At 37.1% G+C, this 27966-nt stretch overlaps 1 protein-coding gene across 1 annotated transcript; it reads right to left on the reverse strand.

The window, feature by feature from the left end:
* On the reverse strand, positions 1-27966 carry FGL1 (fibrinogen like 1; the record flags this gene model as incomplete). The annotated part of the gene is made up of 7 exons (XM_081269439.1): positions 27890-27966; positions 24771-24951; positions 15510-15669; positions 15178-15275; positions 11655-11743; positions 11304-11491; positions 1-160 (listed from the first exon to the last, which is right to left on the reverse strand). The coding sequence occupies exons 1-7, from the start codon at positions 27959-27961 to the stop codon at positions 1-3; spliced, it is 948 nt and encodes a 315-aa protein (XP_081125565.1). The 5' UTR covers positions 27962-27966.

Below are 27966 nucleotides of genomic sequence, written 5' to 3' on the forward strand. Positions count from 1 at the left end.
TTAAACAATATTTGGAATAAAATCATTTGGCCGAATTTTCATAACCACAGATTTCAAAGAATACCACCACCCATGCCAGGTGTACCAGACCACACCATTGTCGGTTTCAGCTGTGTAGGGGCCCCTGTAGTATACACCATTCAGGTTTGCTGAGTGACACCTAGTGGGAGAAAAAAGAAAACAGACTTATTAGACTAGAAAAACACACTTCAGAAACTATATTTTGCTAGCGAATGATCAAAACTTTTCAACTATGGATTCTGCCATTTCTTTGACACATGAATATTTATTGGTTTCCAAGAGCTGAAACATTCCTACAAAAGACAATTATTTTAAAATGGTGAGTTTTAGGGCCACAGCAAATCTGAGGATCCAACACAGGCCATTTGTAAAGTATTGAAAAGTAAACATTTCAGTTCTTAGTAATCTTTAAACAACAACAACAACAACAACAAAGCAAAGAACGACTTTGTAACCTCCAGCCTTATATCCTCCAGATCAAGGGAGCTAATATCCTGCTTGGCAAGAGGGGCATGAATAAGCAAATCAAGGTGGGGGAAAGGTGCCCTGTTGAGGCTTCCCTGGTTGATCTGCGTGTCTGGGTTCAGCAGTCTGCCACCAAGATGTGGCTTTGTAATTCAAGCACCCTTCTTCCTCTTCTTTAAATCACTAACCTATCAATTGTTTTTTTTTTTTTTTAATCTCAAGGATAGGCAAACAAAACCTAAACTACCATTTACAATTTTCCCAGCCATCGACCAGTAATCATTTGTCTGAATTGCTAAGTTAATTTTTAATATATATTGCACCAATCTAGAAAAGTTCACTAGGTTATCATAAAAACTTTAAATGTCCTTCTTCCTCCTTTAGAGCCTGTACATTTGTCCCTGGTATGTATGTATAAATTGCAGGTAAGAGCACAAGATAATTTTCTGTGTTGTTACTACGATATTAATTACTATGTTTCTTTATTGATATAACCAATGAAAAGATATCAAATATTAGAGTATAAGAACATTCACAAGGGGTAGTTTTGAAAATCTATGACAAGAACCCAAATTGTGAAATCAAAAATTACATAATACAGAGGGAGAAGATGGCCGCTGCGTAAGGGGGTAGCTGAAGTGCTGAGCCTGGTGCTCAGAACAGCGGCTTTAATAGAGACTTCGCCCAGCTTGTTAGAGCTCCTTTCACCATTAATCTGTAGTGGACCACCCGGCCAAGCAACAGAAAAAACAAAGAGATTGAAAAAGAGACGCTTGGCTCCCGGACGCTTTCCTGCTCAAAACCACTGGCGCTTTGCGCCCATATGCTTCCTCTTTCACTTCGCTCCCGGCAGAGAAGCTGAATGGGCAATCAGCAGTGGATTGTAAGTACCTGAGGCAAAGAAAGCTCAGTACACCCCGCCCTTTTTTTTTTTTTTTTTTTGAATATTGTCTATACAGGGAGAGTTAGTGGATTGGAATTGTTGGCGGGGCTGTAGTTTCGGAGCCGAAAATCCACTCCGCGGGAGCCGCCATTTGCTTTCTGCATGCTGTCTTGATGGCCCTGTCTACACGGTCCAGCTACCGCAGCTAGAGACTGGAACTGGGCTGCGTGCCGAACCCTGTCCTCCGAAGGCTGGTCCATGGCCTCAAGTGCCTCGGTCGCCTGTTCCCTGCTGCACCTTGGGGCATAGCCTGCTCTGGGGTCATTCGGCATCCCTCTGCGAGGGGACAGGCGGAGCGGCAGCCGCTTGGGCCCTCCGCGGCGGCACTGCTAAGGTCTCAGACAAGTGCGGCGCCAAAGAGCGCGGACCAGAGGTGGAGGCGAAGGCAGCAGGATTTCAGTTCTAGAAAACTGGACTGGAAACAGAAGCAGCAGTTTGTATAACCCCAAGATCTTGCTTATGCCAGGAAACTGTAAGGGTAACATGAATATCATTGAGGAGGTCTAACATGACGGCAGACGCGGAGGGATCAAGTCTCTGACCTCTTCAACTGCGAGGGCATAGAGAGCTGTAAATTATCTGAAGCCTGTTTGCTCAGGATTACTAGGCAATGCTGAGCTGACGTGGAGCTAGGGCATACACTTTGGGCCCCTCAGAAAACACACACTGAGCCCGAATTTGCTGCATTTAAGCCCCGGATCGCCTGCTTCTCGTGACTCAGCACTAATGATCCTGCTGAAATAACTAGTCGGCCCACCTGATCTCACAGAGGTAAAAGCCAACTGAGCACCATAGCCAGACCCAGGGAATCAGGAGTAACGTGGGACTAGTGGAGCAGAACCACGGCTATCGGTCCCACCAGGGCTGAAAACAGAGGTCCCTTGCACCAGCTACCAGGGGAGTTGCTACCTAAGGGCAAACAAATTTGCTGGGGGTCCTCAGCCCCAAGCCCTACAAACTTAGGGTCCGAGGGAGGCAAACGGAAAGGGTGTGCCCAGGCATCCGTGAAAACAGGGCTCCCAGGAGCAGCAGACCCGGCGTGTAGCCAGTAATGTGGTAAGCGTCACAGGTGAGTGGGGCCTGGATTGAGGAACCACAAGAGAAGGACCTGGGCACTCAGGACTGGAGACTCGCACAGTCTGGGAAGAAGAGCTGAGGCACAGTGATTGGTTCCCACCTATCACGAGGAGAAGCCTGGCCCAGTGGGCGTAGCTCCACCTACTGGAAGAGAAGTTAATCGAGCTCTATGACTGCATTTATTATTATTACTATTTTTTTTAATGATTATTATTAGTATTTTTTTTATTCTAACTTTTTGTAGTTGATGTTGTTGTTGTTCTTTAACTTTCTTATTAATGGTTTCAATTTTTTCAATTCTTTTTATTCTATTATTATTATTATTTTTTAAACTCCAATTTCATTTTTCTATTATCATTATAATTTTGTTTGTTTGTTTTAAAATTTTTATTTTTTCGTTTTTTATTTCTTTCTTTTCACTTTCTTTTCTTTTGTCTTTTCATTTCTTTTCAATTTTCTTATTCCCCCTCTCTTGAATTCCACCTGCCTACACTCACTCTATTTAGTCACTTCTTCCCTTCCCTTCTAATACCTCTCCTCCCAAGCATCAAATAAATTTATAAGAGTAAACAGTAACTCAGCAGTCAAACAGAACAAGAAGTATCATGAGCATAAAAAAGCAAGGAAGAAAAGGAGTACAAACAATGAAAGACAGCCTAAATATTCAGGAGGACCTGGAGTCATCAGAAAAATGGCCATATAAAGAACTCAAGGAACACCTTAGACAGATGGAAAGGAACCTTAAAGAGCACATTGAAAAGGAATTACATAAACAGATAAAAGAAGAAGTTAAGCATCTTTATCAGGAGATAGAGAATATAAAAAAAATCAAACAATAATTCTAGAAATGAAGGAAACGATAAACCAAATTAAAAACTCAATCGAGAGTATCACTAACAGAGTGGAGCAAGTAGAAGCCAGAACGTCAGATAATGAAGACAAAATATATCATCTTGAAAAGAGTCTAGCCAACTCAGAGAGACTGGTAAAAAATCACGAGAAAAACATCCAAGAGATTTGGGATACTTTAAAAAAATCAAACTTACGAGTCATCGGGATAGAGGAAGGCACAGAGATTCATGCCAAGGGAATGAGTAACGTGCTGAAGGAAATAATTACAGAAAACTTCCCAGAAATAAAAAAGGAAACAGATATACAAATTGTAGATGCATACAGGACACCGAGCACACAAAATCACAGTAGACCAACGCCAAGACACATTGTTATGAAGCTATCCAATATACAGAACAAAGAGATAATATTAAAAGCTACAAGAGAAAAGAGGCAGATTACATTTAGGGGTAAACCAATAAGGTTGACAACGGATTTTTCATCACAGACGCTGAAAGCGAGAAGATCCTGGAACAACGTATTTCAAACACTGAAAGACAATGGATGCCAACCAAGAATTCTGTATCCAGCAAAATTAAGCTTCAGATACGACAACGAAATAAAAATCTTTCATGACAAACAAAAGCTAAAAGAATTTGTAGCCAGAAAACCAGCATTGCAAGGCATCTTGAGCAAAACTCTACACGAGGAAGAAATGGAAAACAATAACCAAAACCATCAGCGGGAAGTGCCTCGGTAAAGACAGAGGATGGGGCGAAAGCTAATCATGGAGAAACAATCTAAATTAGGGGAAAAAAAAGAGATAAATAATCAAACATGGCAGGAAGTACAAACCATATATCAATAGTAACTCTAAATGTTAATGGCTTAAACTCTCCAATAAAGCGACATAGGCTGGTAACATGGATTAAAAAAACAAATCCAACAATATGCTGCCTCCAGGAGACACATCTGATTGGAAAAGACATACACAGGCTCAAGGTAAAAGGTTGGGAAAAAATATACCACGCACACGGTCCTCGTAAGCAAGCAGGGGTGGCCATTCTCATATCGAATAAAATCGACTTCAAGACTAAGTTAATCAAAAGGGATAAGGAAGGACATTATATACTGTTAAAAGGAACCATTCACCAACAAGACATAACAATTATCAATATTTATGCACCAAATAATGGCGCTGCGACATTCATAAAACAAACTCTCCTCAAGTTCAAGAATCAAATAGACCACAACACAATAATCATGGGTGACTTCAACACACCTCTCTCACCATTGGACAGATCCTCCAAACAATAGTTGAATAAAGAAACTATTGACCTCAATATCATAATCAATAACCTAGACTTAACTGACATATATAGAATATATCAACCATCATCAAGTGGATATACTTTTTTCTCAGCAGCACATGGAACCTTCTCAAAAATAGATTATATATTATGCCATAGGGCAACCCTCAGTAAATATAAAGGGGTGGAGATAATACCATGCATTTTATCTGATCATAATGGAATGAAACTGGAAATCAATGATAAAAGAAGGAAGGAAAAATCCTACATCACATGGACAATGAACAATACGTTACTGAATGATCAATGGGTTACAGAAGACATAAAGGAGGAAATCAAAAAATTCTTAGAGATAAATAAAAATACAGACACAACATATCGGAATCTATGGGACACAATGAAAGCAGTTTTGAGAGGGAAATTCATCGCCTGGAGGTCATTCCTCAAAAAAAGGAAAAACCAACAAATAAATGAGCTCACACTTCATCTCAAAGCCCTAGAAAAGGAAGAGCAAAACAATAGCAAATGTAGCAGAAGGCAAGAATTAATTAAAATCAGAGCAGAAATCAATGAAATTGAAACAAAAGAAACTATTGAAAAAATTAACAAAACAAAAAGTTGGTTCTTTGAAAAAATAAATAAGATCGACAGACCCCTAGCCATACTAACGAAGAGAAGAAGAGAGAGAACTCAAATTACTAACATACGGGATGAAAAAGGCAATATTACAACAGACGCTTCAGAAATACAGAAAACAATTAGAAATTATTTTGAAAACCTATATTCAAATAAAATAGAAGATAGTGAAGACATCGATAAATTCCTTAAGTCATATGATTTGCCCAGACTGAGTCAGGAGGAAACTCACAACTTAAACAGACCAATATCAATAGATGAAATAGAAGAAGCAATCAAAAGATTTCCAACCAATAAAAGCCCAGGACCGGATGGGTATACAGCGGAGTTCTACAAAACCTTTAAAGAAGAATTAATACCAATACTTTTCAAATTATTTCAGGAAATAGAAAAAGAGGGAGCTCTTCCAAATTCATTCTATGAGGCCAACATCACCCTGATTCCGAAACCAGACAAAGACACCTCAAAGAAAGAAAACTACAGACCAATATCTCTAATGAACCTAGATGCAAAAATCCTCAATAAAATTCTGGCGAATCGGATACAAAGGCACATCAAAAAAATCGTGCACCATGATCAAGTAGGATTCATCCCTGGGATGCAAGGATGGTTCAATATACGGAAATCAATTAATGTTATTCACCACATCAATAGACTTAAAGATAAGAACCATATGATCATCTCGATAGATGCAGAAAAGGCATTTGACAAAGTGCAGCATCCCTTTATGTTCAAAACATTAGAAAAACTAGGGATAACAGGAACTTACCTCGACATTGTAAAAGCTATCTATGCTAAGCCTCAGGCTAGCATCATTCTGAATGGAGAAAAATTGAAGGCATTCCCTCTAAAATCTGGAACAAGACAGGGATGCCCCCTATCACCACTTCTATTCAATATAGTTCTCGAAACACTGGCCAGAGCAATTAGACAGACGAAAGAAATTAAAGGCATAAAAATAGGAAAAGAAGAACTTAAATTATCACTATTTGCAGATGACATGATTCTATACCTAGAAGACCCAAAAGGGTCTACAAAAAAACTACTAGAACTAATAAATGAATTCAGCAAAGTGGCAGGATATAAAATCAACACACATAAATCAAAGGCATTTCTGTATATCAGCGACAAAACTTCTGAAATGGAAATGAGGAAAAACACTCCATTCACAATATCCTCAAAAAAAATAAAATACTTGGGAATCAACCTAACAAAAGAGGTGAAAGACCTATACAATGAAAACTACAGAACCCTAAAGAAAGAAATAGAAGAGGATCTTAGAAGATGGAAAAATATACCTTGTTCATGGATAGGCAGAACTAACATCATCAAAATGGCGATATTACCAAAAGTTCTCTATAGGTTCAATGCAATGCCAATCAAAATCCCAACGGCATTTCTTGTAGAAATAGATAAAGCAATCATGAAATTCATATGGAAAAATAAAAGACCCAGAATAGCAAAAACAATTCTAAGCAGGAAGTGTGAATCAGGTGGTATAGCGATACCAGATTTCAAACTATATTACAGAGCAATAGTAATAAAAACAGCATGGTACTGGTACCAGAACAGGCGGGTGGACCAATGGTACAGAATAGAGGACACAGAGACTAATCCATAAAGCTACAACTATCTTATATTTGATAAAGGAGCTAAAAACATGCAATGGAGAAAGGATAGCATCTTCAACAAATGGTGTTGGGAAAACTGGAAATCCATATGCAACAAAATGAAACTGAATCCCCTACTCTCGCCATGCACAAAAGTCAACTCAAATTGGATAAAGGAGCTAGATATCAAATCAGAGACTCTCCGTCTGATAGAAGAAAAAGTTGGCTCCGATCTACAGATTGTGGGGACGGGCTCAAAATTCCTTAACAGGACACCCATAGCACAAGAGTTAATAACAAGAATCAACAAATGGGACTTTCTTAAACTGAAAAGTTTTTTCTCAGCAAGAGAAACAATAAGAGAAGTAAATAGGGAGCCCACATCATGGGAACAAATTTTTACTCCTCACACTTCAGATAGAGCCCTAATATCCAGAGTATACAAAGAACTCAAAAAATTAGACAATAAGAAAACAAACAACCCAATCAACAAATGGGCCAAGGACATGAACAAACACTTCACAGAGGAGGACATACAATCAATCAACAAGTACATGAAAAAATGCTCACCATCTCTAGCAGTCAAGGAAATGCAAATCAAAACCACCCTAAGATACCACCTCACCCCAGTAAGATTGGCAGCCATGACGAAGTCAAACAACAACGAGTGCTGGCGAGGATGTGGGGAAAAGGGTACTCTTGTACACTGCTGGTGGGACTGCAAACGGGTGCGGCCAATTTGGAAAGCAGTATGGAGATTCCTGGGAAAGCTGGGAATGGAACCACCATTTGACCCAGCTATTGCCCTTCTCGGACTATTTCCTGAAAACCTTAAAAGAGCACACTACAGGGATACTGCCACATCCATGTTCATAGCAGCACAATTCACAATTGCTAGACTGTGGAATCAACCCAGATGCCCTTCAATAGATGAATGGATAAAAAAAATGTGGCATTTATACACCGTGGAGTATTACGCAGCACTAAAAAATGACAAAATCACGGAATTTGCAGGGAAATGGATGGCACTAGAGCAGATTATGCTTAGTGAAGCTAGCCAATCCCTAAAACACAAATACCAAATGTCTTCTTTGATATAATGAGAGCAACTAAGAACAGAACAGGGAGGAAGAGCAGGAAGAAAAGTTTAACATTAAACAGAGACATGAGGTGGGAGGGAAAGGGAGAAAAAAAGGGAAATCACATGGAAATGGAGGGAGACCCTCATTGTTATACAAAATTATATATAAGAGGTTATGAGGGGAATGGGATAACAAACATGAAGGGAAATGAATTACAGTAGATGGGGTAGAGAGAGAAGATGGGAGGGGAGGGGAGGGGGGATAGTAGAGGATAGGAAAGGTAGCAGAATACAACAGTCACTAATATGGCAGTATGTAAAAATGTGATGTGTAACCGATGTGATTCTGCAATCTGTATTTGGGGTAAAAATTGGGAGTTCATAACCCACTTGATTCTAATGTATGAAATATGATTTGTCAAGAGCTTTGTAATGTTGTGAACATCCAATAAATAAAAAAAAAAAAAGAACTAAAAAAAAAATTACATAATACACCCATAAATGCCAAGTGGCTGCGTTGGATCACTTAGCTTAGTAATTTGCTTTTAGTGACCCCCTGGCCATTCTCCTAATTTAAATGGATGTCACTAATTGACACCATGTAGGCTAAATCTGCGAGTGTCTAGATTTTACTGTATTTTTGAAACACCATGAAAAGTAATGTTAGAAAAAAGAACACTTGTAAATTGAGTCTCCAGGATAAATATTTTGGCATCTCTTTATATTGACATCTTCTACATATTCTTTGATTTACTTTGATATTTAGTCTGTGATTTGAAACTTATTTGGAAACTGACTTTCTAAGAATAATTTTCCAGCATCCAATTCTGAGAACAGCCTGGACTTGACACCAGGTTGGATGATGGTAGGTAGGTGCATGCTTGTGAAGAAGCGGTTGTGGTGCTCATGTTTAGACTCTGTACCAGCAGCACAGAGAGGGCAGCAATGCTCCATGATTGGTTTGCCATATGAGGAATAATTATCAAGTGCTAATATTCTGTGTAAATTAGAAGTTCGATAGGACAGGGAAAATAAAAAGGAAAGAGGAAAAGAGAACAATAGAGTTAAAACATAATAGTAGAAGTAGATCAAATTTCTAGAACTATTTACTTTATCTCTAGCTTTTCTAAGTTTTCTTTGGTGGCTCCAGCTACTGAATTGTCTTTCTTTGTTCGCTCTAAAGCAGGTCAATCATTTATTTGCCCAATTAGTATGTGTGCCAGTTGTCATTCCGGTGCAAACTAGTCAACTAATTGGATAAAGAACATACTTTAGATCTCGTGGTAATACTAGTGATTTTTCTGCACATGGAATTCTGTTCAAAATCCAACATTTAATTTATTTATTTACATATTTATTTATTTTGCAGTACTATAGATTGAGCTCAGGGGTGCTCTTCCACTGAGTTACATCCCCAGCCCTTTTCATTTTGAGATAGGGCCTTGCCACACTTCCCGGGTTGACCTTTATTTCTTGAGTCCCTGGGATTACAGATATGTGCCACCATTCCCTGCCAAAATCAAACATTATTGATGCTTTCAAATGTCTTTGTGAATTATGGGTAAGTGTTAAATAATGCTAACTTAGAAGTAAAGTGGGAGGAAAATGAAGAGGAGGAGGGGAAGTTGCAGATGGTTTTTTTTTGAAGAACAGGAAAGCCACAGAGGAAAAGATGATCATCACTGGTCATTTGCAAAGTAGGGGAAATTATTTTGTTTCTTTGTTCCTTCACATTACTGCATGTACTCCAGTTCTCCTATAAATGGCCAGATAGTAATTGGACTAAAACTTTAAAAAATTTAAAAAAGCAAAATCCATTAAAAAAAACAACCTCTTTTTCCAACTCCTTAGATCTGCTTGATATGCTCCACTACGTTTAGCTCCTTGTATCTGAATTGAATCTACCACTCTAAAATAACTGTGATAATAACTGATGTTATAATGAGGACTTTCATAATTGTAAGTAAAATTAACACATGTCTGGTATGCCTCTGTTCAATAGAATAGAGGATTCCAAAATACTTATTAAAAAATTAAATGGATAGTCCTCATTATTAGGAAAACCAGACACTCCAGAAATATCAAAGATTGAAAAATTAAAGGTTTAAATGTCCAGATATTTGAAGTGGCACTCATCTTCTAACAAGAAAAGATCTTTCAAATCTTGGAGCACATTTGTTCTGCAGATATAGCAGGCCCATTGGGTCTTTTTGTTGTTGTTGTTGTGCTGGAGATTGAACCTAGGGCTCTGTGCATGTGAGGCAAGCACTTGACCAACTGAGCTGTATCACCAGCCCCCACTGGGTCATTTTTTAAGACTCTCTGCATGAGGTTTCCATTTCTGTCTTAAATTTGTGAATACAACAAATGGAAATTAGTAGTCCAGCATCTCCAGTGGACAATGGTTAAAGGAATGAGGGATATTTGGCTCAGAAAGAAGACCTTAGGAATGCAATTCATAGCTTCTCACTTGATGCCAGAGAGTTAGTTACATAGGAAAGGAATTACAATTACTCCATAGCTCCTGAGGACAAACCTGGTAAGGTAGAAGACAAATTTTAGATCCATAAAAGGAAGATGTTTGTACAATCAAAAATGGAAGTTGGGTGCAGTGGTGCACAACCTGTAATCCCAGCAACTAAGGAGGCAGAGACAGGAAGTTTGCAAGTTTGAGGCCAGTCTCAGCAATTTAGTGAGACTATCTCAAAATAAAAAATAAAAAGCACTAAGGATATAACTCCGAGGTAGAGCACCCCTGTCAATCCCCAGTATCAAAAAAAATTTTGAATGATCTTACTGATAAAATAACATTTAAGTATTAATCAGAGAGTAGGATTAGGTTTGGGGACTATTGTAGAAAACATTTCTGCACTGGGAGAATTTGAATTCAGTGAAATAATGAAAGTCACTGTGCTTGAAAAGTAGCACTATGTAAAAAAAGTACAGCAATAGCAATGTCTATTTTGTATAATATGAAAAAGTGAAGCATTAGTTGATTATTAGGATGCCACAAATACTTCTCCCATGAATATATGTTTTCTTTGTGTCTATTTGTGGCCTTCTATTTATTATTTATCCATTATACAGTTTGCAAACAATCTTTGTAAAAGTAGTAATTCTGTATATTCCCAAAACAAATCTTTCAAACTTCGCTCATGTACACAATGAACAAATCTTCAAAAATACTTCATGGCAGAAGAATCCTATTAGGGCTTACTTAATAATATTCATATTACAAATAAGACCAACATGACCTCATGTATTATAATTAATGCCCACCACTGAGCGATCAGCAACACCATAGCAACCATGTTCATAAAGCATCCAACCTGTTAAACCACCAGCCAGACTGTTCCTCCTTGGCACAGTTCTCTTCGTAGTTGTCATTATCTCTGTCCCACGTGCTGAACTTCATGCTTTGGTGACTAGCCCACCACTGCACCTCGGGATGGAAGTTCCCTGCAAGGGAGTCTCCAGCTGTTCCAGAATATTCCCCGATATGCAAGTCATAGGAATTCTAAAGAAAAAGAGGAAAGTTTTCCTACCAGTTATCATCATTTAAACATGTTTATTTAATATAGAAGAGACTCTATGGTATGTTTTTATTTCTACTGACTTAGAGTTACATTGTAGGTTCTCATTACTAATCCATGTTGATAATAATTGGGAAATTGTAGTACCTTTTCATTCCCGACTTTGAAATTTTTATATTGTGCATAACTGCTATTTTTTTCGAAATCTGTGAGATCAATTTTTAAAGTGTAGTCTCCTGGAAAAGAAACAAGAAATTGCATTTTTAAAATGAAGGAGACCCTCATTGTTATACAAAATATATGTATGAAGATGTGAGGATAAAAAAAGAATAGTGTTACCCTAGATTAGGTAGAGAGAAGTGTTAGGAGGGGAGGGGAGGGGATGGGGAGATAGGAAGGATAGTAGAATCAAACAGACATTATTATTACTGTGTGTATATATGTGACTGCATGACCAATGTGATTCTGCAACCTGTATACTCAGAAAAATGAGAAATTATATCCCATCTGATTCAAATGTATGATATGTCAAGATCACTGTACTGTCATGTGTAACTAAGTAAAACAAATTAAAAAAAAATGTGTGACGTGACATTGACTGGGGAAGTTAAAAAGTAATTTATAGCTCTTTTTAAATTTCCTTCTACCAAGAATCAGTTTTCAAAGAATAAGCAGTGACCCCCTTGTATTTACAACAAGAATATTTTATTGCTTATTTTACTGGGGGAAAAAAAGGACACAATAGTAGAGGTAGAAAGGTTCTACTAAAAATTATACATAACAACTAGTACAATTCACTTGGTAAAAAAAAAAAAACAACAGAAAAATCATTATTTAGTTAGTAGAATAATAAATCTAATAATGAAAAGACAGACGTTTTAAGAATTTTAATAGTATATCCCTTTTTCCAAATAAGAATCTTAATCTTAAAAATAAAGAATTACTGGGCTAAGGTTGTGGCTCAGTGATAGAGCGCTCACCTAGAACGTGTGGGGCGTTGGGTTCGGTCCTCAGCACCACATAAAAATAAAATAGAGGTATTGTCCAATTGCAACTAAAACAAAATATTTTAAAAAGTAAAAAATAAAGAAGTACTATTAATGATATCTTGTATTTTGAGTATCAGGCCACAACATTTCACAAGATACTCTCTCTTGCCTGCCTGTAAGTGAACTTAGTTATTTTTCCTGGTAGTAGAAAAGATCAGCCAGTAAACCCTTCAAGAACTACTAGAAGAAGAGAGAGGAATCCTGGGAGTTATATGAAAAACCTTCCTTTGATATTAGCTCAAGAACAAGTGAACATTAATCTCAAAATCCATGGAATGGATTTTGTTGCAAACACTTCCAGTCACACTTTGTATAACAGGGATAAAGCTATTTTCAGATGCAATTTCACTACCTTAAGTGCTCTCATAATTAAAGAATGCAGGCACCAGGGCTCTGTCTTTTGTTTGGGATGATGTGATACATTGTTGTAAAGCCTGGAACTGATAATACATTTATAGTAAGAACAAGCAGCCCAAACACTTAATCAAAACATGAAAGGGAGACTTGCGGATGTAGCTCAGTGATAGAGCATGTGCTTAGTAGGTGCAAAGCCCTGGATTTAATCCCTAGCACCAAATAAACAAATATGAAGGTGAAGCAGATTTGTTGGCAAAGTCATCTGGGCAAAAATGTACACAATAAAAGAGGCTTGAATGTCATATATTTAGAAGGATCCAAGGGTGGCAGGCATGGTGGCACATATCTGTAATCCTAGCAACTCAGGAGGCTGAGGCAGGAGAATTGCAAGTTCAAGGCCAGCCTCAGCAACTTAGTGAGGCCCTAAGCAACTTACCAAGAGCTTGTCTCAAAATAAAGGACTGGGGATGTGACTCAGTAGTAAAGTTCTCCCTAGGTTCAATCGCCAATAATAATAATAATAATAATAATAATAATAATAAATACAAATTTTAAAGTTCCGAGGGTTACTGCTTGGGGTTTTCATAGTTTAAATGATGAACTTGATATATATTAAAGTGAAAAAGAAATGGAAGTGATATGAAAGGAGTTATATATCTGGCAAAAACTATTTAAAATTATGATAATAAATATGCAAAAGAAAGGCAATCTTATATAAATTTAAAAAGCACCGATCTAAAGAAAAAGGAGAAAGTATTAGACTTCCTATCCATACACTCTATTATTCTTATATCTCAAAGATATTTATAACTATAATCCTACTGATTAGTATGAATATAGAAACACCTTTAGCTTTGCTGAACTTGAATGAAACAAGTAAATCCTTGCTCTAATATTAATACATTGTGATTTAGCATGTTTTCTTGGACAATACAACTTCCTTTTATGAAATATTCAGGATCAGACTGAGTGGGGTTGACTATAGTCTCAGAGTTAAGCAAGGAAACAGACAAGAGCAAAAGAACATGGGACATAGAAGCTTAGAAAATGTGTTGTCAAATTATAACATGTTAGACAAATGTCAATCTCCAGGTAAAGACCTGCACATGAATGTTGGTGGGGAGGATTGTACAGATATCTGCAATTTACTTTGAAATATGTATCTTTTTCAAAAATTGATTGATGGATAGAATGATGGGTAGATGCATAGATATGTGATAAACATAGAAAAATGTCAATATAGAATCTGGGTGGTAGGTTGAAACTTCTTTCAACTTTGCTATATCTTTTCTTTTTTAATTTTTTAGTTGAACATGGACACAATGTCTTTATTTTACTTATTTATTTACTTTATAAATAAATAAATATTTATTTATGGTGCTGAGGATCGCACTTCCACAGCTCCAGCCCCATAACTTTGCTGTATCTTTGAAGAAGTTTTCAAAATAGAAAGTGGGAAATGGCACAGAAACAAGGACATTTCTTATATCATGATTATATAATTGCAAAAACAGCCCCAATTCCCTAATTCTTCACCTCCCTTTTATAATGTCTCTTCATATCTCTCCCTATTACTTCCTTTCCCCTTAATCTGAGCTGGTCTTGTGACTTTTTTTCACCAATAGAAGGAAAATGGCTGCGTGTCAGTTCTGAGGTCTCAAAAGATTATGTGCTTCCGTTTTCTTCCTTGAAACCCTGACTCTGCTACAAGAACAAGTCCAGGCTATTTAGCTGCAAGATGAGAGAAGATATAGAGCACAGCTGAATATTTCCATATGAGGTTAACCTAGAGCAGTCAGCCTCCCACTGACCAGGATGTTGATTGCAGACCCATGAGCAAGTCTATTGAAGATCAGTAAAACCTAGCCCTTAACAGCAAGCTACTCCGATAACTTATAGAATTATGAGGAATAATAGATGGTTATTGTATTGAAATCGTTTGTTCCACAATATTATTGTGGCAATAGATAACTGATACAGTACACATAATTTTGTATTGATTATGACATTACATTTCCTTTCAAGAAATAGAATATATATATGAGAAAATAATTCCTTCCCAACCTTGTTCTAGTTTCTTTTCTTTTCTTCCTAGTTTTAAGCAGCCACAATTTGCAAAAGGGATTACTGCTCAATAGATATCATTACCATCTGCAAATTATAGTAGTTACTGAATTTGTTCAATTGCCTATGACTTAGTGGAAAACATTTTAGTGTTGTTTTCTATTGTATTTCAAGTGAATTTGCTGTCATGCAAAACTTACCTTGTGTAGTCAATAGGTGAAGATTTTTATTGCCCAGCCAATATTCACCATTTTTTTGGACAAAATTTCCAAAGCCATTTTCATAGTCATTCCATCCTCTAAAATTTTTAAAATGAAGTTTAATTTTAGCAAAATCCAAATAGACATCTGAAATATCCAAGGTATCCCCCTCCAACATCCACCTCTAATATTTTCTTGTTGAGTTAAATCACCCTCCATATTCTTACTTAGTAAGTGAAATTTAAATTAATAAACTTCAGTTATGATTTAAAAGTTTTAACTTAAATCTCACATTTATTACTGCAAATAAATTTTTGTTGTGATTAGCACACCTGTTGAAGTCCTCACTGCCATCAGACCTCCTCTGAATTACAGTCCATCCTCCTCCATCAGACATGTCACAATAAACAGAGAATTCTGCTAGGCTCTGGAGAGGTTTGATTTTGTAAAATCCACTGCGCTTATAGCCATCATTAAAAATCTCTGAACAATCTGTTTGTAAAACAAGGTAATTAACAGTTGTCATTTGTCTTTTTTTTTTTTAAGGGAGCCTCTGAATTACATTACTTAATACCATTGGAGAAACATACATAATCATAATCATAATACATAATACATTGGAGAAACATGACATAATCAGCTTTTTATAATTACATTTTGTACATCTCCCAGTAGATATGAGAAAAGTCTTATTTCCTTTCCAAGGATTTAATTATTATCTAACTCCTTGATATGATCATGGAGGGAAAAGAGTGAAATAGGAATTGTTTTCTGATTTATGATTTTTGCAGAGAACAATATAAAATACAAATTATTTGTATTCAGTTAATTATAAAATATCTATATGAAACTTATAGCTTTATTAGACAGCATAGTAGAATCTATCTCTTCTATTAAGCTAAAAATAAAGGTAGAAATATAACATTCAAACAATAATTTAATATTGATTATCTTAACTTAGAGCCTTATAAGTAATCTGAACATTGGAAACATCCTAAATAGTAATCTTGTTAGGTTCTTAAAACTTCTCAGTCTTATCAGATTTTTTATTAACCTACTGAAATTTCTAACAGTTACACACTCTTAAATGTTTTTGCCAAAGACTACCAGTTTCTATAATTCCTTTCATTTTTCTTTACATGGTGTTTCTTTTGCTATTGAAATAAAATTGCCACCAACCTGTCACTGAAAGGTTATATTTGTTTCTCAAGTGATTTGAGGGTAGGACAAGTTAATAAGCATTGGATCTCCTCTAGGCTGATCTGTGCAAACTTGAGAATATGGTTAAGCATTGTTTAGATACTCAGGAAGCTGTTTTGTAGGGTGACTAAAGTAGTGTCCACTACAAAGATCATCTCAGACTTTTGAATAAAAATGCTTTATCTTCTCTAACTTTCACATCTTGTCCTTATCATTTTCTTTAAGAAAAAAAAATATCTTCCTGATTGGACCATTCCAATCTATCTTTCTTTCTTTCTTTTTTAAAAATTTTTAGTTGTAGATGGACACAATACCTTTATTTTATTTATTTTTGTGAAGCTGAGGATGGAACCCAGGGCCCCACCCAATGGGAAACAAGCACTCTACCACTGAGCCTGAGCCCCAGCCCTGGATCATTCCAATCTTTAAACATACTTTTAAGTTCTTTCTTTATGTTCATTGTTTTGATGCCAAATTGTCTACACTCTTTTGTTTTGCTACAGATAAAATAGGATTCATATTAAATAAGTTGAGTGGGAAATAGGAATCCGAAGGAAAAAAAATAATCTTAGTCATGTGATAAAGTCCCCCACAAGGCTGAGACCAATCATACACTACTGCTTTGTTGAGATGTTCACCTTTGTGATGATCTAGGCTTTGTTTGTACATTTATTTGCAAGAGTCAAAGCACAAATGTTCCTTAAACAACCTCAATTATAAAGGTGACCCTGTTTCAGCAATTTAACAAGAAGAAAAACAATGCAGAAATGATTACATCGAGTTAGCCCAATATTGTCAAAAAGCTTAAGTCTTCTGGTCAAGTCTATTGTATGACAATTTCATCATAGTAAGCACATTTTAACCAAGTTTGGAAAGGAGCTTTTTGTTTACATTTCATCTCCTCCCAAAGAGCTGAATAGCAAAGACTCATAAGGTTTAAGCTATTTTCCAGGCAAATGTGGAAATAATTAGCTATAATAGTTGCCTTTGGAAAATTTTGTTAATATAGAGTTTACTGCCAACATTTTCAATTTGTTTTTATTTTTTGCCAACTATGAATTTGCTTATTTGTGTTTCTTCTCCCCAGGAGAGAACAACTTAAGATGTGGGGCGGGGAAGCAAAACTGAAAAACAAAAACAAAAACCAACAAATAAATACACATCAAAAAAATCCAGGGACTGGGGCTGTAGCTCAGTGGCAGAGCGCTTGCCTAGCATGCGTGAGACACTGGGTTCGATCCTTAGCACCACATAAAAGTTAACGAATAAAATAAAGGTACGATGTCCATCTACAACTACAAAAAAAATAAATAAATAAAAATAAAAACAAAAAATCGAAAAAGCACCAGTAGTTCAACTGCTTATAGTAAAAAAAAAAAAAACAAGTTAAGAAGTCAAAGTGGGGAATTAAGAGAAAGGTGATAGCAGAAAGTTTGATCAATATAGTGTTTAAAATGTTAACTAGATATTTAAAACGGATTTTTACAATGTTTTAACCCACGGTATTTCCTGGAGAATAGGTAGGACAAGGGCAAATTTAGGGAGCTGTGTGTTTACAGAAGGTTTACCTAAGTAAGGATTCTTGGATACTTACCTAGTACCAGAACCAAGCCAGGGCTTCCTGCCCTTTGTTTTGACAAACATTGCCTTCAACTGGGTGAGGTGAACACTGTCTCTGATCATGCAGAAAGCAACCCATGATAGAAGACTGAATGTTTAAGCTTCATCGAGTGACAAGCCAGCTTGCCAAAAGAGCTTTTCCCCCTTGTCCCAGAATGATGACTTTAAGTTCAAAGCTGAGAACCAAAACAGACACTAAGTACTCCACATTCTCCACTGAAATAGTCCAGCAACAGAGATAAGCCTCAGTCCATGTTGGGACATGCCCAAACTAGACCTGTCCCAGACATTCTCATACTGAGGCAACACAAGAAAAACTTAAGAGGAGAAGTGTTGTTGGCTCTTTGGAGTATGCAGTATACTTGTAGGGTGGGATGGGTGGGCTGTTCTAAAAACAAGGGAAATAATATATGATAATGTCCATAGATTACTCACATGCATTGAGTACTTCTTTTGAGCTAAATACTATATTAAAAATATTGGCTCATTTAATCCTCATGACAAATAGATATTCTTATCATTCCCATTTTATGGGTGAGGAACATGAGACACAAAGATGTTATATAATTTTCCCAAAGGTCAGGGCTAACAAGATGGGCAGCTGGACTTGGAAACCAGACTTCCAAAGTCTACACTGTAGCCATTACACATGCCACCTCAAGAACTGACATAAAGACGAGGGGCTTCTGCAGAAGGGGACATGGGGGAGCCAGTGGTCTTGCTGGTCAAATAGACAAGATGCCAAATTACTGTAATTATCACCAATGAATGTGAATTTGTTACAGTAATATTTTAACTCATAATACAATGCACCCAAATGCTTGAAAATAGATACAGTTTAATTATACACTGTATAAAAATCATGTGATTTATGCATTGTTTGCACAAATTGCTACCATGCAATGAATTAGAATTCAGAAAATAACTAATTTAGTAATAATATAGTAACTTGTAAATAAGAACAAAGATATTTATATTTCTACATATCATATATGTGAGCAGTGTTTTGTTTTGTTTTGTTTTGTAAATTTAAGGATACCAGAAACATACTTGGATGTGAGCAGTCTCTTATATATTTTGTATAATATATGGTATTGGGATTGAAGTCAAATTCCTTGTATGTACAATTATGTCAAAAGGAACCCAGGCACTATGTATAAATATAATGCTCTATAATGTCTATGATACACACAGTATATTACATTTTATTGAAATTTATGTGTTATATACTTATTTATTGAGTGTCTGACCTTGGTAGCCTCTCTAGCACTATTGGTCTCTACACTAAAAAATGAAGTACAATTGAACTGTATATTTCAGATTTTATTCCCTCATCTCCTTTCATGTTTGTACCATATGTGAAGAATATTAAGTGCAAACCTACTGACTTTAGGGTTTTGTTTTAGTTGTGTACCCAGAAAAAGTAATCTAGAATGTCTATCATCTACCTTATCATCATAACACATACATACATACACATACACACATACACACCACCATCACCACCATTACCACCATCACCACCACCACCACCACCACACCCAATATAATGGTTTGTAATGATCCGTTTCTTATGACTCTTCTACCTAATTCCTTTTTGCACAATCAGCCCTTCTCTGACCTTGGCATTTTAAATGTCCACTAATACCTTGATTTTTTCCTCAGTCACCTCTTGTTTCCCAGGGTTAGTGCCCCACCACTCTCAACACAACAGACTTCTTCCCATGATGAGTTGCACAATAACAAACAACTGCCTACCTACTGCCATTCTGTGACCCTTGTTGGTGACTTGTTCACATGGTATTTGATCAGCTACTCTGAATCCTGAGCTTGGTTTGGAATTGGGGATAATGATTCTTTACTTGCTTCTATCAGTTCTTACCCTTGAGATCATTTCTGTACTTGTCTTTTGAATTACATATGTATATGCTCATACCTTGTATGATCAACATGTTTCGCTCCTCTCATGCTGTTATTCAAATAACTGTCTTGTCTAACTCCATGGGTCTCTTTGAAGTACTTGCCTACACTTTCTTTCACCTGTTCTGCCCACCAACTAAATTTTTTAAATATTGAATATTTTTATAGGCCAGTCACTATGAGAGGTGCTGAAGATACTACTAACTAGACAGTTTGGCAGGGGAGATAGACAATTAAGCACGCAGTTACAATACTCTGAGGTAAGTACAATGATACAAAAGGAAAGGCTGCTTCTGGTGTGCAGAGAAGTGCTACCTCATCCAGCCTGCTGAGGCAGGAAAAGTTTCCTGAAAGAAGTGAGGGGAAGAAGGAAAATACAGAAGATGTTCCACAGAGAGGAAAGGGTTAATGAAAAGTCCCAAAACTGCAAAGAGAAGGTACTACCGAGAAATCAATATAAATTTAGTGTACCTGCCATATAACATGCAAAAGGAAAAGCACAGTAACCCAAATGTTCACATTCTGGTTCTCTGTATACTTTTTTTTTTTTTTAATAAGTTTTTTTTTTTTTTTTAGAGAGAGTGAGAGAGAGAGAGAGAGAGAGAGAGAGAGAGAGAGAGAGAGAGAGAGAGAGAGAGAGAGAGAATTTTTAATATTTATTTTCTAGTTCTCGGTGGACACAACATCTTTGTTGGTATGTGGTGCTGAGGATCGAACCCGGGCCGCACGCATGCCAGGCGAGCGCGCTACCGCTTGAGCCACATCCCCAGCCCCTCTGTATACTTTTTAAAATACCTTTGAAGATTATTTATTTATTCCTCCTGTCAAACAGAAATTTCATATCTTTTGACCAGTATCTCCCAACTCTTCATCTCCCCTCGCCCCCATAGACTCTGGTAACCAACATTCTACTCTGTGAGTTCAAATTTTCTAGGTTCCCCCAAAAGTTATTTGTATTCTAAAATCTGACTTATTTCACTCAACCTAACGTCCTCCAGATTCACCCATGTTGTCAAAATGGCGGGATTTCCTTTGTTTTTTAAAGCTAAGTAGTGTTTCGTTGTGTATATTTACCACATTTTCTCATCTATCCATCAACACCCTCCGTTGATTCCATATCTTGGCTACTGTGAATGGTGCTGAACTGAACATGGGAGTGCAGATGTCTCTTCCACATACTGATTTCATCATCTTTGGATAAATTCCCAGGAGTGGGATTGCTGGATCATATGGTAGTTCTGCCACATACTTCTGACTACATATGCTGCTTCCACAAAGCATAATAATGGGGCTTCCTTTGCCACAGTGATCCCTTCCGTTGCCAAACATACTTTAGTGCTCCATTTTGAGCTCCTGTGACCTGGAGGAGGTATCATCCCTAGAATCGAAGACCTCCTCCTTTATGCTTTTCTTACATTCTGTTCCCTCTCCCTTTCACCACTCCCACTTTCCTCTTTTCTCTAGCTTTGATAATGGACTTGGGGTTGTTGGTTGCTGCTTCTCTGATCACACTGATCCCTTTTTTGAAATGGGGTGCTAACAGGGGTTGACCAGCAAATTCAAGCTCATGTGGGAGGATGTGTCAAATGTAACTGTCAAAGATTTATATGCATCTTCCCCAAGGAAGATGGTATAAGGGGAATAGATATGATACGTAAAATGCTTGTTTTTTTAATCAGGATCCTGTCTAGTTGTGTATATACTTATTGTTGCTATGGTCTGATTGTGTTTCCCAAACTTATATGTTGAAACTTAAAAAAATCACCACTCTGATAGTATTAAGTAGTGAGACCTTTATAAGGTAATTAAGTCATGAGAACAAACCCTCATGGAGGGGATTAGAGCTCTTATAAAGGACTCCTGCCATGTGAGGACAATGTTTGCCTTCTACAGAGTCCACAGCAGCCAAGCACCATCTTGGAACCAAAGACCCAGCCCTGACCAGACACCAAGGCACCAAACCTGCTGGCATGTCTCATCTTCAGTTCAGACTACAGCCTCTAGAACTATAAGAAATAAATTCTTGTTGTCTATAAATTACCCAGACTCAGGTATTTTGGACAAATACAAATGGACTAAGACAACTGTAACGATTTATCTTTAGAACATAGAAAAGAAAATCATATTTATTAAGCACTCCCTGTGTACTGGATAGTCCTAAGTGCTTTATATGCAATCATTTATGTAATCCTCACAGAACTGCTGTAAACTAGATGCCATTATCAGAACCATGTTATAACTGAGAAAACGGAGGCACAGAGAAGTTGAATCGTTTTTTCAAGGAAATATTGCTACTAATGCTGTAATTAATTCTTTGAGCAATAGGCAAGACTTAACCTTGGCTAAGTGTTTGGGACAGTAGGCAGGGAAATCCAGAAAGATCTGATCTGGGCCACTGTGATGGAGCCCAGAGTCAGTGTACGCCATTGTCCTCACGGTCACTGTGACAGCCTCTGCTGTCTGTCTAGAAAAATTCACCAGGAAAGGAAATCTCTTCTGACTTTCTTATTGAGAATCAGTTACATCAGAACATAGCAATTTCATGGATGCCTTGCTGGTTTCAAACCTAGCAGAGAAACCAGAAATATTATTGCTATTTCTCCTCTGGCTAGGGAATGTATGGCTCCAAACGTAACTGACTCTTCTAGAATAAGATTAATGTTCGGTGCCCTGTCTGTCAATATATGACAACCAGCTAACCATAGACTTTGGTAGTAGTAGGGTCAGGTGGCTCTCAGAAGGAGTTTTTGCAGTAAATCTGAATGTAGGTTGAGCACCTAGGCCTTTAAATGTCTGAAACTAATAAATAAAACATCTTTTTAAATCTATAAGCATGTCTCAGAGCTACTGCCTCATTTCCCCCCATCTCTGTGCTATGATTTGAATGTGTGTCCCTCCAAAATGCATATGATGGAAGCTGACACCCAATGCCTTCTGGGAAGTGATTAGGTCATGAGCACTTCACCCTTGTAAACAGGATTGGTGCTCTTATAAAAGAGGTTGGAGGGAGTGCCCTAGTTTCTTTTGTAGCCCTTCCACCACAAAAGATCCCTGCAAGGGATACCATCTGAGAAGCAGTGCGAGCCTTTATCAGACCCAGAATCTACTGGCACCTTGATCTCAAACATTCCAGAACTATGAGAAATAAATTTCTATTAATGATAAGTTATTTTGTTATAGCAATCCAAACAGACTAAAACACCCTGCTTGATAAAAGAGGATGAGAACCTCTTGGTAGATGATCTGATTTGCTACTTGGTGGCAGATAGCAGAAGCCCAAACCATATCACAGTCCAAGTGTATTTAGGTAGGCATTTTTCCAGTATCCTCTGTTGATCCTCAAATGCTCTCAAAGAAGGATCGTGCAGGATTACATTTTGGGTTGACCAACATGATCTGTAACATACATTATTCTAATGATGATAGACACTCTTCTGAAAATGGTACACTATTTCCCTAAAAGATTTTCCCCATCTGTACTACCCATTGACTATTATTCATCAACAAGATTTTCCTCTATCATGCATTTAAAGCCACAGGATGTTGACTGACACATTCTGTGTGTCTCCTGGATTTAGGAAGTAGGGTTCAAAGCAAAATTCATCTGTCCACTCTCTGATTTCCAAATGACTGCAAATGGACTGCATAGGAACCTACCTCACAATACCCCTTGCCAACTGATGTATTTATCATATCCCTTATGAATTTGCCCCAACTTGCCACTGAAACCCTCCATTCTATAGCAACTGTGACTCTCAGTCTTAGTGCTTCTGTTTGTCCCTTACCTCATTACTATTTCACTGATCAGTCAAGTTCTGGACAAACTGCAGATCTCCCAGAAGGATTTCTATGATACCTTCTAGTGAATTAGTGACAAAGTACACCAGTTGACCCTGCACCTGAGCAGTCTAAATGACACTTGAGCTACTTTTCATTATAAAGGTACTTGCTTTGTAGGACAGGTGATATCTGTGGTGCTGCAAAATGTATTAATTTGCTAAGGCTTCCATAATAAAATACCACTGAATGATTGATTTAAATAACAGAAACAAAAGGTTCTTAAATGATCAACTCATTATACACTTCAATGCATATATCATTACCCTCTATGGAGAACTGTTCATCTGACTTCCTCCATGGGGGAAATATTGCCCTAACCAAGAGGGAAATTAATAAGCTATAAAATATACATATCAAAAAACTTCTCTTATTTTTCTTAATAAGTGTGGTTCTTTTTCCTTTCCTGCTATTTTATTATACTAATTTATTTGCCCCCAACCCCAAGACACATCAGAGTTTCAGAAGGGAAAAGTGGACACAGTGGCATGTGCCTGTAGTCCCAGCTACTCAGGAGGCTGACACAGGAAGATCACTTGAGCCCAGGAGTTCAAGACCAGAATGAGTGACACAGGGAGACCCAGTCAGAAAAGCAAAAACAAAGAAACCAACAACAGAAAGAAAAACTGCATTAAACATGGAAATAGTCACCAAAACAAAGCTCAAATAGAAAAATTCATAATTATAATCTGCCATTTGTACAATAATATTTAAAAATCTATCATCATAATTTCTTATAAAACTATAGAAATTCTCAGGTACTTAGCATTCATATTAAACACTCCCTGCACTCCCAGATAATATTGAAAACACTCCCAGATAATATTGAAACACTCCCAGATAACATTGAAAAAAAAAGGTAAAATATGGTAGAAGACTTCTAAGATATGTTTCATATTGCTTGTTACTCCAACAGAAAAAGCTCTTTTGCAAGACCTGAAGTGAACAAATAACCAGCATTGCAGCTGAGTATATGATAAAAGTTACTGAAAGACTTAAGAAAGTTCAATTCTGACCTGCATACTGTCTCTTGCCTCCAATGTCAATGACACTATTCTCCTCTCCTCTATCGAGGAACTGGACTTCCTTGTCACGCAAAAGCTGTGCAATCCTGACCTGTTGCTGTTTGACTCGGGTCTCCAGCTGGCGCACCTGGGCTCTGAGCCATGCCTGCTCCTGGAAACAGTCCTCGAGAGCCTGCAAAGCAACGTGCATCTATGAATTATGAATTTTCATGGAAAATAGATGTGGCTAGCAATTTGGATAAACCAATGATTCAAATTGGTCTCCAACTCCCATTTGAGAATGTTACTCGAACCAGAAAAGTGGTGTGAAAATTTCTAATACAATTTGCTATTTGAAGAATAAGTGGCTTATGCTACTCCTGAACTCAAGAATGAAATCATGTAATCAGAATGACTGTGCTAAGAGATTTATAGTTGTTGTCTCATTCAGTCCTCTTGACAATTCCATGAGGTAGGAATGGACTCAATTCTTATCAGAAGACTTCCTCATGAAAGCCCAGAAGGTAAAAGAACTCTGGACTTCTCAGCTCAAGGAACATTTCTCCATCTCTGCAGGAAACCACCTAAACAGTAAAGTATTTTATAGCAGTTACTCCTATCATTTAACTAACAGTAAAGTGCTTATGGAAGTTAATTTTATCGGTAGTATGTTATTCCCCATAAAAAAAATGAGGTTTTCAAATGGCCTTTTGGTATAAATGCGTTTTTAAATATAATTTCATGCTTATAATCTGATGACATATGGTTACCTTTGTAAGGGTTGCTGATTTAGACTCATATAGCAGAGTAGCCCACCCATTTGCCACTGTTGGAAATTCTATTGGAACCACTTTAACTTTTTGCTTTAGTCTTTATTTTTCTTTCTGCTGCTTCAAAATGGCATGGAAAGAGCCTGAATTGGTTCAGTTACGTCATTTATCTCCTCTTGAAAGGCCAATAACCCAAGATATGTGTAAGAGTGGACAAGTCTATAAGCTACGCTCCTTTTTTCACTTTTATTTATTTATTTTTGGTTCATGTTAGCTACACATTACAGTAGAATCTGTTTTGACATAATAATAAAAGAATGCAATGTATCACATTCTAGTTCAGACCTCAGTACCTCTCCTTCCCCTTCATTTTTCCCACCCCCTGCTCCCTTCCCATCATTAATCTTTCTGCCATTTACCTATAGTTTTTTTAAAAAATTAACTTGTTGTATATATACACAATGGTGAGATTCACTGTGGCATATTCACGTATGTACATAGGAAAGTTATGTCAAGAGTCATTCCATTGTCTTTCCTTTCCTGTCCCGCCCCTTCCCGTTAAGCTTTCTTCTATTGTGACAGTAGACTGAGCAGAGCTCTTTCAAGATAAAGCAAATGTGGTAGGTGAATTGGGAAAGAGAATTGCTGAGGTGGGTCTCCTAGGAAGAACTACTGAGGCCAAGACCCTGCAATAAAGACCCTTGAATACTCAATTCTGGGAAAGCCTCTGGGAGAATGGAAAGAGACTCGAGATAATTTCTTGCCATTTTCCCATTTCACCTCAACACCTCTCTCTATTTGTAGCTCATGTCATGATCTCTTCTGCTAATTAAAAATGTTTACTTCTCTAGGGAGGGTGCATGGGAGCAGGAAAGATAGTGGAATGAGATGGACATTGTTGCCCTAGATACCCATGGTACAACTCTACATCGTGTACAACCATAGAAATGTGAAGTTGTGCTGCAATTGTGTACAATGAATCAAAATGCATCCTGCTATCATACATACCTAATTAAAATTAATTAATTAATTTAAGAATGTTTACTTCTCAAAAACTGTGAATTTTTTTTTTTTTTTTTTTGGTACCCGAGACTGAACCCAGTAGGGCTTAACCACTGAGCCACATCTTGATCCCTTTTTTTATATCTTATTAAGAGACAGGGTCTTATTAAGTTGCTCAGGGCCTCCCTAAATTGCTGAGGCTTGCTTTGAATAATCCTCCTGCCTCTGCCTCCAGAGCTGCTAGGATTATAGGCGTGCACCACCACGCCTGGCAGAAATTGTGAATTCTAATATATAATTGCCCTATGCTACTTTTACACAGATAATTTCCTAAAACATTCCAATGTGGTCAGATAAATTTCCTAATTTACATTTGCTAATTTCCTGTCCTACATACTTTTTCCATAAATAGGATCTCCTATGTTCGAGGCCCTCTGACGGGCAGGCAGAATAGGATGATTAAATGTTTTATTGAGTAAAGGAAAGAGTTACACTGTCTTCCTGAGAAGGGCTATAAATTCAGCTTACAAATTTCAGGAGGACAAAAATTCAGCCTCCAAAAAAAAAAAAAAAAAAAGATAGCAATGGAGAATCCATGATAAAGGCCCTTCCTTAGCTCTAGGTCCAGGTCACTAGATGTCTCCCCTTTTTCTAGAATTATTTCCTATTTGCTCTTGGTACTGTGTCCTATCACACTTTGATTTATCCTGAGAGTTATTTTCTTAGCCCTTGAGTCACACAAGCTGAAAAATGAAGAACAAGAACATTTCATGGTGTCTCGATCTCTTGTCACTTACAGTAAAGGTAAATTGTTTGTGATATTGTTAAATAGAGTGCACTACATAATTTAAAAATAGCTGAAGGGATTAAGGCCAAGTATGTTCAATCTTTATGAGACTGCATATAGGGGTTTAGTAAGCTTATTTAAAACTTAGGAGTCTTCTTTTTCCCTGAAATTTGAGTAAACAAGTATTTTGTCCTTTTTGACTCACAAAAGGAAGACACAAGTTTATCATAATTACTTTTAAATAATCCAGGTAGCCTACACTAATAGTGTTCAGTGTTAGAAATTCCAAGGGCAATTCTAATTACTGTAGCCAGTTTTAAATTCTTAATATTAAACAAGGAAATAACCCAGTGAATTAAAAATATTTACTTACTTGTTGTAAATACTGATTTTTACTTCACAAATTTTTTTAAGTAAGTGCTACCTATATGCCAGGTACTTCCACAAAACTCATGTTTCCCCTTACCCTTATTTAACTTTTTTCAGTAACCAGTTTACTACAAGTTTTCTGCAAAATAAAAGAAAATCCAGGTCAAAGTAGACTTTACAATCAGTTTTCACAGTAAACTTACCCAGCACTCCCTGCCCATTATTAGAGTGGTGATGACAAGAAAGAAGCTGAATATCTTCATCATTTTCCCCATTGAAA

The sequence above is a fragment of the Spermophilus citellus genome, assembly GCF_964194105.1.
Source record: "Spermophilus citellus genome assembly, chromosome: 16".
Classification (NCBI taxonomy): domain Eukaryota; kingdom Metazoa; phylum Chordata; class Mammalia; order Rodentia; family Sciuridae; genus Spermophilus; species Spermophilus citellus.